The sequence below is a fragment of the Homalodisca vitripennis genome, unplaced genomic scaffold (assembly GCF_021130785.1).
Source record: "Homalodisca vitripennis isolate AUS2020 unplaced genomic scaffold, UT_GWSS_2.1 ScUCBcl_313;HRSCAF=2038, whole genome shotgun sequence".
NCBI classification, from domain to species: Eukaryota; Metazoa; Arthropoda; class Insecta; order Hemiptera; family Cicadellidae; genus Homalodisca; species Homalodisca vitripennis.
The window spans coordinates 421,827-435,763 of NW_025776583.1; the positions used below are offsets into that span (position 1 = coordinate 421,827).

The 13,937-nt window shown below is 36.9% G+C and overlaps 2 protein-coding genes across 2 annotated transcripts; both read left to right on the forward strand.

Moving 5' to 3' along the window:
- Nucleotides 1–5,362: 5,362 nt before the first annotated feature.
- On the forward strand, nt 5,363–6,343 carry LOC124370740 (52 kDa repressor of the inhibitor of the protein kinase-like). Its single transcript, XM_046829041.1, has one exon. It carries the CDS (start codon nt 5,363–5,365, stop codon nt 6,341–6,343), a length of 981 nt encoding a protein of 326 aa, XP_046684997.1.
- A 1,100-nt stretch (nt 6,344–7,443) lies between these two features.
- LOC124370741 (putative leucine-rich repeat-containing protein DDB_G0290503) lies at nt 7,444–13,278 on the forward strand. The gene is made up of 2 exons (XM_046829042.1): nt 7,444–8,301; nt 12,193–13,278. Exons 1-2 carry the CDS (start codon nt 7,444–7,446, stop codon nt 13,276–13,278), a joined length of 1,944 nt encoding a protein of 647 aa, XP_046684998.1.
- The last annotated feature ends 659 nt before the right edge of the window (nt 13,279–13,937 follow it).

Genomic DNA, 13,937 nt, shown 5'->3' on the forward strand with positions numbered 1-13,937 from the left:
AAGGCTCTGAGGAAAAAGTTGAACAAAGTGAAACTAGTAGTTTTATAGAAGTTGACCCACAAGAAGAAGATGAGTTGATAGGAGTTATTGAGCCAGAAATAGCAGGAGATATCGGAAACGTAGCTACTAATGAATATGATGTTTTGACTAAAGAAAAGACGGATTTGATTCAAATGCTGGCTGGATATATAGCCTATAGGGTAAAGAAGAAAAAACTGGAATCAAATTTTATTTATGGTCATCCAACGAAAGATTTCCCATCACAAAACGATTGGCTCTCTGCTATATCACGTGGAGCTCTGATGAGACCGACCAGAGAATGGGAATGGACTGTGAAAAATATGGAAATCGACTTTAACAATTTTCATGGTGTAAATAGCCTTAATAAAGACTGCAATGTAATGAAAACTCTGACTAGTGTTTTGAAAACCAAATATTGCAATATAGATGAGTATGCAATTCTTTGCTTTGTGCGAACACGCACATTCTTCAGGATAAAAGCAATGAACAAGAAGAAAAGTGACAAGAGGAAACATTATGGAAACAAAAAAACAAATTGTGGAAGAAAAGAGTCAAAAAAGCTAGCTAAACTTCAATAATTTCAACCGAGTAAGTAATGCATAATAACTCTGCTAATGCATTATTTTGTCTATTTGTGTTTTAACCTAACGTTTCCTTTAACGTATTTTTAAAATTGTATAAAAAATCTATATTTGTGGGTAATATTGATACATTTATGCCAAGTCTCATTGCTTCACAAGAAATGGTAAAACAATAAAACCATTCCGGGACTTTTCAAGCACACTGTTTGACACGACAAACTATATGTTTAATTATAATATTATTATTGTAAGCATTTAGGATGGTAATATTTTAAATTTCAATTCACTAACAATAATATTATTTCATGTGTAAAATATTATTCGGATCACCATATCAATGCAGCTATGTAGGCCCAAGTGTAGACCTAGTGTAATTTATTGTACTATTCACAATGTGTATTGATAATATTATATTCGTTAAATTTAAAGCTTTTATTAACAATTAATAGCAGACAAAACATCATTTCAGTTATAAAATACGACTTGCGGGAAATTTGTATTGGAGAGTATGGCAAGAACGCAATAAAACAATGCTGGGAAGGAGCACTAGTAACGTTGTTATGAGCTGGGCACCGCAGCGAGTGGGCCCCGTTGACGTCGTCAGTGGTGGGGGAACATGCGCGTGGCCCATACCGTTTCTATTCTACCTACCGTGGGTAGAATAGACACGGTAGGGGTCGCGAGGAGGATGCGCAGTAGCATGTGACGTCAACGGGGCCCAGCGCCGACTTCACCGCTACCTGGTTACGTGGAACTACAAGCTACTGTCTGTTTCCGGCTGTCATTCGGCTGTATGTTTCCCGCGTTTTTTGTCATTGTGTCTGACAGTAGGCTGAGTGAAGTGTCTATAGTGCGTTTGATGTTGATATATTTAAGTTTTAAGTTATTTACAGTCTTAATTTTTGTTAAAAGTACCGTATGTGACTATGTGTTGGCCTAGTGAAATGTAATAATAATAATGCCGTGTTGTGCAGTAGCTGGTTGTTCAAACCATTCAAGACATTCTAAAGAAACGGGAATATCTTTTCATCGTTTCCCTACGGATATTGATTTAAGAAAACAATGGGTAAATGCATGCAAAAGGGCCGATGAATTTAACGTCGATAACGCCAAAGTATGCTCAGCCCATTTTGGGGAACATGATTTCGAGCGAGACTTAAAATCTGAGTTATTAAATACGAAAAGTAGAAGGATTTTAAAGAACACAGCAGTTCCTTTCTTTGGTCTGTCAAATTTAAATGAACGTGCAATCTCACGATTAAAACGAGTTGAAAGTAGGGAAACAAAAAAACAAATTAGTAACATTTTTTGTGAGATCGCCAACATAGATGAACCGTCTGATGCGATTCCAGAATCAACCAATGATGAAAACCTTATAGTAAACGACAAAAGTGAATCAGAATATAATTTATTGTTGAATAAGCAATTAGCCGAAGCAATTGCAAAAATTTCCGTGTTGGAAAATAAACTTAAGTCATATGAATCTCTTTTTACAAAATCACAACAACAGTATATTTTGCAAGGTCAGTGTAGGAGTTGGAGCCAAGAGGATGTCTCAAAGGCAATTACATTAAGATGTATTTCAAAAAAGGCATTTTCATTCGTTAGAGATGTGTTAAAGCACCCACTGCCAAGTGAGACTACTATTAAACGTCGGCTAAGTCACTTTTCTATAAAACCAGGTTTCATTGATATGAGTTTAAAAGTTATGGAAACTCAAGTTAACGTGTTTAGTGATTTTGAAAAGAACGTGGTTTTATGTTACGATGAAATGAAGGTCAACTCTGACTTATGTTATGATAATGTGGAAGATCGAATTTTGGGTCCATATTCCATGGTACAAGTGATTGTGGTCAGAAGCATAGTAGGTAAGTGGAAGCAACCCGTTTTTTATGATTTTGACCGACCTGTAGATAAGGCACTTTTGTTTGAAACCATTGCAAAGGTGGAAGCTACAGGTTTTCGAGTAAGGGCCTTTGTAAGTGACATGGGACCATCTAACCAAAAGCTTATGAAAACCTTGGGTATTATACCTGGCAAAGTAACTAGTTTAAAAAATCCAATTGACGCCACTCGTCAAATTTGGGCGTTTTTTGATGTTCCACATTTGCTTAAACTTTGTAGGAACCATTTATTGGATCATGGTTATCAATTGAAATCTGGCGAAGTAGTTTCAAAAGAAATTTTTTCTAAACTCGTTGAACTACAACATGAAAAGGATTTGAAGTTTGCTTACAAAATTTCCACCTCTCATATACTTTTGTCAGGTACCGAGAGGCAAAATGTAAGAAAAGCCGCAGAGCTACTCTCTGGGACAGTTGCTACAGCAATTGAATTTAACTTTCCCGGAAATGAATCCATTGTGAAGTTTATTAGGATCATTAACAATGGCTTTGATGTTCTTAATTCGCGAATGCCTAATCACCCATGCAACAAACTAAAGGTAGCCTATGGGCTACATTTAGCAGAGCAAAATCACGCTCTCAATGAGCTCTTTGATTTGTTCAGTTCTATGCGTGTCTTGGGAAAGTCCAACTTGTTACCATTTCAAAATGGCTTTCTTATTTCTATATTGAGTATTCAGGGACTGTACAATGATTTGAGAGCTGAAGGCTTTACCTACATCATGGCAGCCAGGTGCAATCAGGACATCCTTGAATCGTATTTTTCCCTGATTCGTGGGCTTGGACGATTTTATGACCACCCTCTACCGATAGCTGTTGGACAACGAATAAAAGCTTTACTTTTAGGCCACTTTGCAAGTTCTATTGTAGCTACTGGAAACTGTCAAAGTGAAGAGACATCCACCCTCAGCGTTGATTTATTGAACAGTTTCGATTGTGCTGCTGAAAAAGGCTCTGAGGAAAAAGTTGAACAAAGTGAAACTAGTAGTTTTATAGAAGTTGACCCACAAGAAGAAGATGAGTTGATAGGAGTTATTGAGCCAGAAATAGCAGGAGATATCGGAAACGTAGCTACTAATGAATATGATGTTTTGACTAAAGAAAAGACGGATTTGATTCAAATGCTGGCTGGATATATAGCCTATAGGGTAAAGAAGAAAAAACTGGAATCAAATTTTATTTATGGTCATCCAACGAAAGATTTCCCATCACAAAACGATTGGCTCTCTGCTATATCACGTGGAGCTCTGATGAGACCGACCAGAGAATGGGAATGGACTGTGAAAAATATGGAAATCGACTTTAACAATTTTCATGGTGTAAATAGCCTTAATAAAGACTGCAATGTAATGAAAACTCTGACTAGTGTTTTGAAAACCAAATATTGCAATATAGATGAGTATGCAATTCTTTGCTTTGTGCGAACACGCACATTCTTCAGGATAAAAGCAATGAACAAGAAGAAAAGTGACAAGAGGAAACATTATGGAAACAAAAAAAACAAATTGTGGAAGAAAAGAGTCAAAAAAGCTAGCTAAACTTCAATAATTTCAACCGAGTAAGTAATGCATAATAACTCTGCTAATGCATTATTTTGTCTATTTGTGTTTTAACCTAACGTTTCCTTTAACGTATTTTTAAAATTGTATAAAAAATCTATATTTGTGGGTAATATTGATACATTTATGCCAAGTCTCATTGCTTCACAAGAAATGGTAAAACAATAAAACCATTCCGGGACTTTTCAAGCACACTGTTTGACACGACAAACTATATGTTTAATTATAATATTATTATTGTAAGCATTTAGGATGGTAATATTTTAAATTTCAATTCACTAACAATAATATTATTTCATGTGTAAAATATTATTCGGATCACCATATCAATGCAGCTATGTAGGCCCAAGTGTAGACCTAGTGTAATTTATTGTACTATTCACAATGTGTATTGATAATATTATATTCGTTAAATTTAAAGCTTTTATTAACAATTAATAGCAGACAAAACATCATTTCAGTTATAAAATACGACTTGCGGGAAATTTGTATTGGAGAGTATGGCAAGAACGCAATAAAACAATGCTGGGAAGGAGCACTAGTAACGTTGTTATGAGCTGGGCACCGCAGCGAGTGGGCCCCGTTGACGTCGTCAGTGGTGGGGGAACATGCGCGTGGCCCATACCGTTTCTATTCTACCTACCGTGCCCTCATCAACTATCAGCGACCCGGAGCCAACTCAACCCATCGGTCAACCTCCTGGTACCTCCAGTGCTTCTTCTTATTGGGTTGCGAATGATAATGGTGATTGTATAGGCAAAGGGGAAACTATTTCTGATCACAAAAAGTACCAATTATTAGAAAAATCCTTGGCGGCCACCCCCTGATTATGATTTACCATTCAGTTCCACCTCTATGAAAAATAAAGATGGGACTTTAAGGAAAAGATATTTGAACCAAGGGCACTTAGATAAATATCGTTCCTGGCTTGTTCTTTCTCATCGTGATAGAGGTCTGTACTGCAAGTACTGCGCCTTGTTTTCAGTGAGCGGTAAAGCAGGTCATAATAAGGCTATGAGGTTGGGCAAACTTGTGAGTGAACCACTTACTAATTTCAAGAAACTGGTGGGTAAGGATGGTCACTTAGATTTCCATGAAAGCTTGAAATACCACAAAGAAGCTGTTGAGGCTAGCAAAGAATTCATGCTAATTTACCATAAGCCGGAACTTCAAGTTGCAAGCCGAATAAATCAGCAACGCGTCGATGAAATCAAAAGCAATAGAGAGCGGCTGGAACCAATCATCAGGGCTTGCATGTTTCTTGGGCGGCAGGGTTTAGCTTTTCGAGGTCATAGAGATGACGGTGAACTGTACCCTGAAAAAGATGAACTACGTATTTCGAAAAAATGTCAACAGTGCTGTATGCAATCAGGGAATCTTTAGAGAAGTACTTAGGTTAATGACGCAATCAGGTGATGGGAGACTCAAGCGACATCTGATGACTTCATCTGCCCGGGCAACGTACGTGGGGAAGAATACTCAAAATGGCCTTATTAATTGCATTGGTGATGAAATTCTTGAAAGTATTTTACAAAAAGTACGTAGCGCAGAGTATTTTGCAATAATGTTCGATGAAACAACGGACATATCACACAAATCTCAATTGAGTCTAGTCATCAGATACGTTACAAGTGCAGGGCAGGTCCACGAAAGCTTCGTAGGATTCATTGACACATTTGACGACATTTTAGAAACAGAGAAAAAACAGAATGAAGCAGAACAGGATGATGAACAGGAAGAAGAACGAAGAGAACCTGCAACTGAAACAAAGTTAACAGGGGAAGCAATAGGGCTTATCGTTATACGCATGCTGCAGAAGCTACGACTGAACCTTGACAAATGCATTGGAATTGCAACAGATAACTGCTCTGTAATGGTTTCAGAGTTGAAGGGTGCGGTGCAAGAGATACAGAAGTATGCGAGAAACGCCCTTCGCACTCCCTGCTTCAGTCACAAATTAAACTTGTCCCTTTCGAAGTCAAATCAAGTTATCAGCATTAGAAATGCCATCGGAACGATGAAGAGCTGTGTGACTTTTTTTGATGACTCTCCTAAGAGAAATACGGTTTTGAAAACTAAGCTGGGTCATCAACTGTCAGGTCTTTGCGAGACAAGGTGGATTGAGCGCCATGATGGTGTTCTACAGTACACAGTGGATTTGTCTAAAGTTATCGAGTGTCTGGATGAAATCAGCGAATGGGCCGATACGTCTTCATCTAGTATGGCTGTCCAGCTCCGCGCAGCGTTGACAGACCCCTTTTTCCTTGTGGCTGTGTAATGACTCATTTCATACGCCCATCTCACATTCATTTCAATACTTAGGCCTAATTTAATTTAGAAATTTATTAGTAATAATAATTAAGGAATAATTATTTATAAATTGTCTCAAATTTAACTACAAACAATAATAAATACGAAATCAAAATTAATCAAAATTCACCTTATTACATATAAAATTCAAAAGTTATAAAGTGAACTAAAGTCAGTGATACAGTGTGCAGGGATGATTGTTGAAGAGTGAAGAGAGCAGATATTTGAAAGGTGAAGAGGAGAGAGGGATCTGGAAGAAGTGAAGCAAGATTATTATTATAAAGAAACTGGTTACATTTATTCAGCAGTATTTGAAAGGTTACTTTATTAAATTCTTATTATCACTGAAGTACAAAGAAGCAGAAGACAGACATTGGGTGAGAAAATTCCTTTTAAGTTTATTAGTGATTTATTGGAAGAACATAAAACCCAGGAACATTCGATTTGGCTAATAATTCAAAATTAATATAATTAAAATTTTAACAAAATTATTTTTCAAAATTACAATATCTTTTATAAAAAAAAATACCCAATATTTCTATTTCATTAAGCCAGCACGACCACCCTGCCCTAAAAATTAAGAATTGTATTTAAAAATTTACCATTATTGTATCCTCCATCTTGTTTCAAAATTCAAACTTGTATGTCAATTAATTTATCATCATTAAATTTCACATTTATATCATACTGAGTTATTTGTTATTTCTAACTATAATCAGAATACAAATTAAGTTTAACCATTTATTTAAAGTGTATAATAATAGTAGTAATAGTAGGATATTACAAAATTGGCGTCCAACGTAGTGGCTTAATGAAATATTTATAATCTTTGATTTGAGACAATTTTCTAGATCGTAACAATAGCCTAGACATAAGTACTGTACGTAGTTAGTTGTCATTTATTCATATTGTCTGTCAATAGGCTATAGGTTATTTAATAACTCACTATATTAAACATTTAATTAACAATACATTAGTCCTGTAATATTATTCTATCTTTTATCGCAATTAATGTCCCGTGATTTTAATTTAAGATACCCTAAACGGTACCCATTCCTAACAGATAATATGGAAAATAACCAAGTGCTAAACGTAAACAAAGACGCCATTAATCCCGGTATCGAAGACAAAAGCGGACAGAGAGAAGAAGCAGAACAAACTCCCACAATTCCTCGCGCTAACCAAGTCAACAATCTCACAGCGGTCGACAACCAATCACGGATGAATGAAAACAGTGCTACCAACACCTACGCGGCAAATTTCCCTGATTCCCTGCAGAGACGTGAAGATGGAGCTACTGCGCCTCCCACACTAAACGTAGTTGAACATTCTCATTATACTCAATCAGTTGATGCCATTGGCAGTGACAGGTCAAATAAACAAACCGCTGACGAATCCCAATCGACAGCTCTTCATGCTATCATGAACGGTTTAAAACAACTTAATGAAAATTTGATTAACACTAAATCTGAGTTAAACGAAAACCTAAACGCAAAAATAAACGAAATAAGTGATTGTATTTCTAAAACTAAAATCGAACTTAGCTATGAAATCAAATCTTGTAGGGAGACACTCGAGACACAAATTAATGAACTGCGGGATAATCAAACTGAATTCCGAAATGAATTGAACGCTATAAGGGACAATCAAGATCAATTCCGTGAAAAAATAGACCTGAAAATTAAAGAATCCACTGACAGCATTAGAGGAGAATTAAATCATAGTTTTGAAGAACATAAGGCATTTGTAAACCAACAGATGAATAACCAACAGTTCAAGATATTAGAATCGGTACAAAACAAAAATCAAACTCTAGAAAATAAAATTGCTTTTGAAATAAAAAATGCTATAGACCAAGTACGACATGAAAACGCGGAAACAAATAAAATACAAATCAAAACCATTATAAATGAAATTCAACCACAAATCCATAGGCGTAATTTGGGGGTGGCAAGGGGTGGCAGTTGCCACCCCAGAATTGTGGAGCCCGGTATTTTGCCACCCCAGAATTTTGAAGTAAATGTCTAAATAATTTACATATAACTTACTTAAAACTGGAAAATACAAGTCTACCAATAGGGAACCTTTTAACTTTATCAATTCTCCATTAATTTTGCTTAGTTTAGCACAGAAAGATAGCACGTCTTTTAAAAACTTGTAAATCATAAACTTAAAATGAAATATTGGTGTAGTAGAATTTACGAAATGAAATAAGGAACATTAAATGCGTGAAGAGCGAGAATGAGCAATGTAGGCTGCTTCTCGTCTGCCGTCTGGAAACGGCAACTCTGTAATACACAGTTGGCGAGGGAGATTTGGCAACAGGGCACCTGTTGTAGTATATTGTCTTTACAGCTAGAAGCAGACAACGTCTGTCGTGTCGCCTGCCTACTTTAACCTTACTCCTCAGTAGATGTATTCGATTAGTGCAGTTGCAGTACGATGTGAATTACATTTCAAGTGAACCGTCGTATGATTGCATGGACTAAGAGATGGTAAGTTTAGTTCAGTTATTTCTTATTTCGTAGGTTAAACTTAGGTGTTGGTCAGTTTCTGGAGTTTCCCCATCTTTGTTTACATCCAACTAGGCCTAATGCTGAAAAATAGAAAATCTTTTTACTGACTAGATTTCAATAAATGGCCCCCAAAAAACATAACCTCAACTTCTAACTTTATTAGTTCTGCCAGTTAGTTCTGCATTGTTACGGTTATGGTTTTAGTTGTTTAAACATTTTATTGTAAACAAAAAATTGTATGAAAACCATAAACTTGAAGTCAAATGTCAGGGCATCTTTTTTGTTGCCCTTTCAATCCCCTATCAAATGGTACGATGTCAAAACAAAGAGATGAGAAATAGTGTCACACACAATAGCGCCCAAAATCAAAAAAATTGTGCAAAGCCTATGCATGTTATATTAGACTTGTATTAATTTTAGGTTTAGGACTCTGTGTTCTAGTAGCATTTTGCCATTATTTAAATGTTCTTTTGCTATTCTTAATGGGGTTTTTTCAGGCTCAGAAGAACAAAAAAGGGCAGAGTTCGTTGCTGTCCTACTTTAGCTCAGGCCCAGCAAACAAAAAGAAACGGTTAGAAGATGAACTACCAGAAGGAGTTGTTTTGGAACATGAACCAGAACCGGCTGTAGTAGACGTTTTAGATTCGTCATCGGCTCAGTTAACAACCACAACTACAAATGAAGATACCACAACTACTCCTACAGATGAAGTGCAGAGTCCTAGCTGTTCCTCTAGTTCATCTGACCAATTGACAATCACTGTAATTAATAAACGTGATCCTGCTCATGGCCCAGGTTTGGCTAAGGCGTTTTTTAGGGAAGGCTCATTCCAACCACGAGAATTAAATTTCCCTAAAACGGATGGTAGGAAATTTAGGCCAGAGTGGTATAAACTGTATCCTTGGCTGGAATACAGTCCTCTAACTGACAAAGCGTTCTGTTTTGCCTGCCGTTCGTTTTACAGCCCAGAAGAAAAAAATGCAGAAAATGTATTTACACTCAGTGGGTTTTCCAAATGGAAGAAAGCTGTAAAAGTATTTGAGAATCATGAAAAGAGTAACTCGCATCGAAGTAGTAACACTAAACTCAGTTCTTTAAGAGAAGCCGACAAAAGTGGCACTGTTATTGAAAAAGTAAATCAAAAGTATTCAGAAGAAGTACAAGAAAACAGATTGTACTTAGAGGCTTTGTGTGAATCCCTGATATTTTGTGGGAGACAATCTATTGCTCTAAGAGGTCATGACGAATCTACAGATTCAAAAAACAGAGGAAACTTTTTGGAGCTGATGAGGCTTCGTTCCAAAGATAATAGTTTAGTAAACAAATTCTTTGTAGAGCATCGCAAAAATTTTCAATATACTTCAGCGACTTTCCAGAATGAGCTTCTGTCCATAATTGGGGAACAAATTAAGTTGCACATTGCCAAAGAAGTTAAAGATGCAAATGTTTTTGCCATTATAGCTGATGAGACCCAAGACATAGCAAAGCACGAGCAAGTAGCTATTGTCTTGAGACATGTTAATGATAAACTAGAAGTTCATGAGTCGTTTGTGGGGTTTTACCGTGCTAGAAGAACTGATGGCGATACACTGGCAAATGTACTTAAGGACGTTTTGATTTCACTGGACTTGAATATTAAACATCTGCGTGCTCAGTGCTATGATGGGGCTTCGAACATGAGGGGTCCCTACAAAGGAGTGGCAGCTAGAATTATACAAGAAGCCCCCATGGCAATGTACATTCACTGCAATGCACATATATTGAACTTGTGCATTGTAAGCTGTTGCACAAGCGTGAATTCAATAAGAAACACCTTCTTTGTGCTTCAAAGTCTTTACAACTTCATTGAGAAATCAACTAAAAGACATGCTGTTTTTGAAAACATTCAAAAAAGTGCAAAAAGCTTTAGTGGTGGAACAGCAACATTGAAGTCTTTGAGTGATACCAGATGGGCTTGCCGTGTCGAAGCAGTGCGTTCTTTGTTAGATAATTTTGATGCCACTCTTACGACACTACGAGAGATTTCTGAAACAGACCCTGACAGTGGTGGACAAGCCAATGCTTTGTTGAAAAATATGGAGGACTTCAACTTTGTATTTGACCTTCTATTACTCAGGAGAGTTCTAACACAATGTGACATACTGTCAAAGACCCTTCAGTCAAGCAGTGTGACCTATGAAGTTGTGAAATCTGTAAAAAACAGCACACTTGAAGTTTTGCAATCCTTCAGAACAGATGAGTTTTTCACCAAGTTGTTCAATCACTGCACAGAAATTGCTGACACGTGCGGGTTTAGAGCTGCCGAGTTGCCAAGAAAGGGCAAAATTCCCTCAAAAATCGGGGGTGGGAGTAAAGCTCCATTTGAATCTGTACAACAGTACTACAAAGTTTCAATCCTCTGGCCAGTTATTGATATCCTAAGCGAGGAGATAGAGGCCAGGCTTCAAGAAAACAACCTAGATGTACTTAACCACTTAAGCAAAGTTCTAGGTGGAAGTGATATAGACACAGCCAGTGTACAGTATGTGTGTAAATACTATAGTTTAGACTATGACATTCTTCTGTCTGAACTAAACTGTTTTAACAGAACGGAGGAATAAAGAAGCAAAAGTATCCAAGAAAGAGCTGACGTTTTTGTACAAACATCTTTGAAAAGTGTGTTCCCTATGCTTTTTGAACTTTTTCGTTTGTACTATACAATTCCAATGAACTCGGCATCGTGTGAGAGATCCTTTTCATGCTTACGGCGGTTAAAGACATATACTAGAAACTCTATTGGCCAGGAGAGGTTGTCTTCGTTAGCCCTTTTGGATATTGAAAGGAGTGTAGAAATAGACATTTCAAAAGTAATTGATGACTTCAATTCAAGCCAGAAGAGAAGGCTTCATTTTGTTTAAAACTAACTTGTGGATGCAGTCTGGTTACATAGAATAAAGTGAAATTTGTTTGATCATGTTTACTTGATTTTTCCTTTTATAAAAAACAAACGGGCTGGGCACACATAAATTAAAATTGGGCACACTTTTGAGTTGTGTGTGAACAATAATTACCTCACTTGTGGACCTTGTGGTTTAGTTAATAACTCAATTCATTAAAAATTATTGTTTTAGGCTAAGTTGTTAGCAGTAAAATTTTTGTAAAAATAGCTTGAAAAAGCTTAAAATACTAACAAATTTAAAGCCAGTTTCTTACAATTTTCCGGGGGAGGGCCCCGGACCCCCCCTCCACCTGGGGGGTATTCCATACCCCCCAGTAGATCTTGCCACCCCAGTTAAAAAGCTGAAATGACGCCCATGCACAAATCCAAAACAATCATGATAGAATAAACAATCTAGCCGAGTGTATTAATAAATATGAATGTGAATTAGAAAATATAAAATCTAAATCTCAAATTGAGACGAAACCATGTGAACCATTGCAAGTCATTTGTACCGGAGGAGATTCTGTAGACAGACAAGTGCCAAAATTCAACGGACGTTCTACCAGTCCAATGGAATTTTTACAAAAAATTAGAAGGTATTACGAAAAAAATATAGGTCGTGTGCAACTCACACACACATCTAACACTGAACATCTCATTGACATATTAGAAAGTAGTCTCGAAGGTCACGCGTCACGATGGTTCCAATTAATAAAACACGATATTAAAAACTGGGAGGATTTTTCACACGAATTAACTACGAAATATTGGAGTCGTGATGTGCAACGCGGCATACGTGCAAAAATAGAATCAGAACATTACAAGAGTAATGGAACATTGACTTGTGCTGAATACTTCACCGAGCGTGTTATCACACTACAATCGATTACCCCACCAATAACCGAAGAAGAAATCGTCACCATTTTATCGGAACGGTTTGAACAAATTATTCAGGACAGCCGGAGCGTTCAAAACATTAACACCATTAAAGAGTTTGAACGATTACTACAACGAGAAGACATCCGAGACGGCCCAAAACGGAACAAAATAATTTCATCCCAAAATCACAATTCATCTGGTTATAAGCCAATACACCAGAAACCTCACCAATCCCCAGTCACACCACATAATAACATTGAACAAAGAGCATATCAGCCAAGGAATCAATATCACGGACAAAATCAACATTATAATGATCGAAACCAACATAACAAGAACTATTACCACTCATACAACAGTCGTAATGATAATGAATTCAAGAGTAAGACACAACCATACAAAGACCACTACCAAAATCGACAGAATACTCACTACTACCCAGGAAACGATAGACATTACCCCACCACAGAACAGGCACAAGTATGCACTATCGTGCGGCAGGGAGAAAATGCTCGAAATCTACCTTCTGGTACCGGCAACGACCGCAGCGAAGACGTTCCAGCGGCGGGAAACGGCTGCGCGCTGTAGAACGGAACCGAGGAAACATCGCACCAGAAATAAAATACGAAACTACAGCGCTAGAAAATAACGACCTCGGATATTTAAATCAGAATTATTCTTCGAACTATAACCGTAGTAGTGAATTTCAAGTTAATAACATAATATGTGATAAAGATTTCCTTTTTGAGGAAAAAATAGAACATCCACTAATAACTAATCCTATACAAATAAGATGTCCAGAAATTAACATCAAAATTAATAATGTAGAAACTAATGCCTTAATTGATTCCGGATCATCTATTAGAGGTAAAGGTGGTAATATGAGCCCTGTAGGTATTATGAGCCCCCAATATATCTGGTCATACAGCGCACGCAATCTAGTGGGGATCGATGGAAACACTAAATTAAGTTCCTGTTTAGGCCGCTAGAGCACTCTGGTTCAGTTATTGATGATAGTTGGTGGTTGCAACAGGTGTTCGTATTTTCTTCAACTAAGAAACTTTAAAAAGGTACTTTTTAGCCATTAATTATGATTACTATTTGATTGCAGTAACTCTAATAGGCTAAGTAATCTAATAGAGTAGGTTTTAAGCTTTGATTTATTGTGGGTGATCAATAATTCAGACAGTAACAAAGATAGATTATGGATGAAGGAAATTCAATATGGCGATGTCGGTAATATGAGC

Bases quoted from the DNA above. Each gene is read 5' to 3' on its own strand.
- LOC124370740 (XM_046829041.1), top strand. From the start codon at position 5,363: ATGACGGTGAACTGTACCCTGAAAAAGATGAACTACGTATTTCGAAAA.
- LOC124370741 (XM_046829042.1), top strand. From the start codon at position 7,444: ATGGAAAATAACCAAGTGCTAAACGTAAACAAAGACGCCATTAATCCC. The intron at 8,302-12,192 runs ATCCATAGGCGT...GCCCATGCACAA, and splicing joins TAAATGAAATTCAACCACAA to ATCCAAAACAATCATGATAG.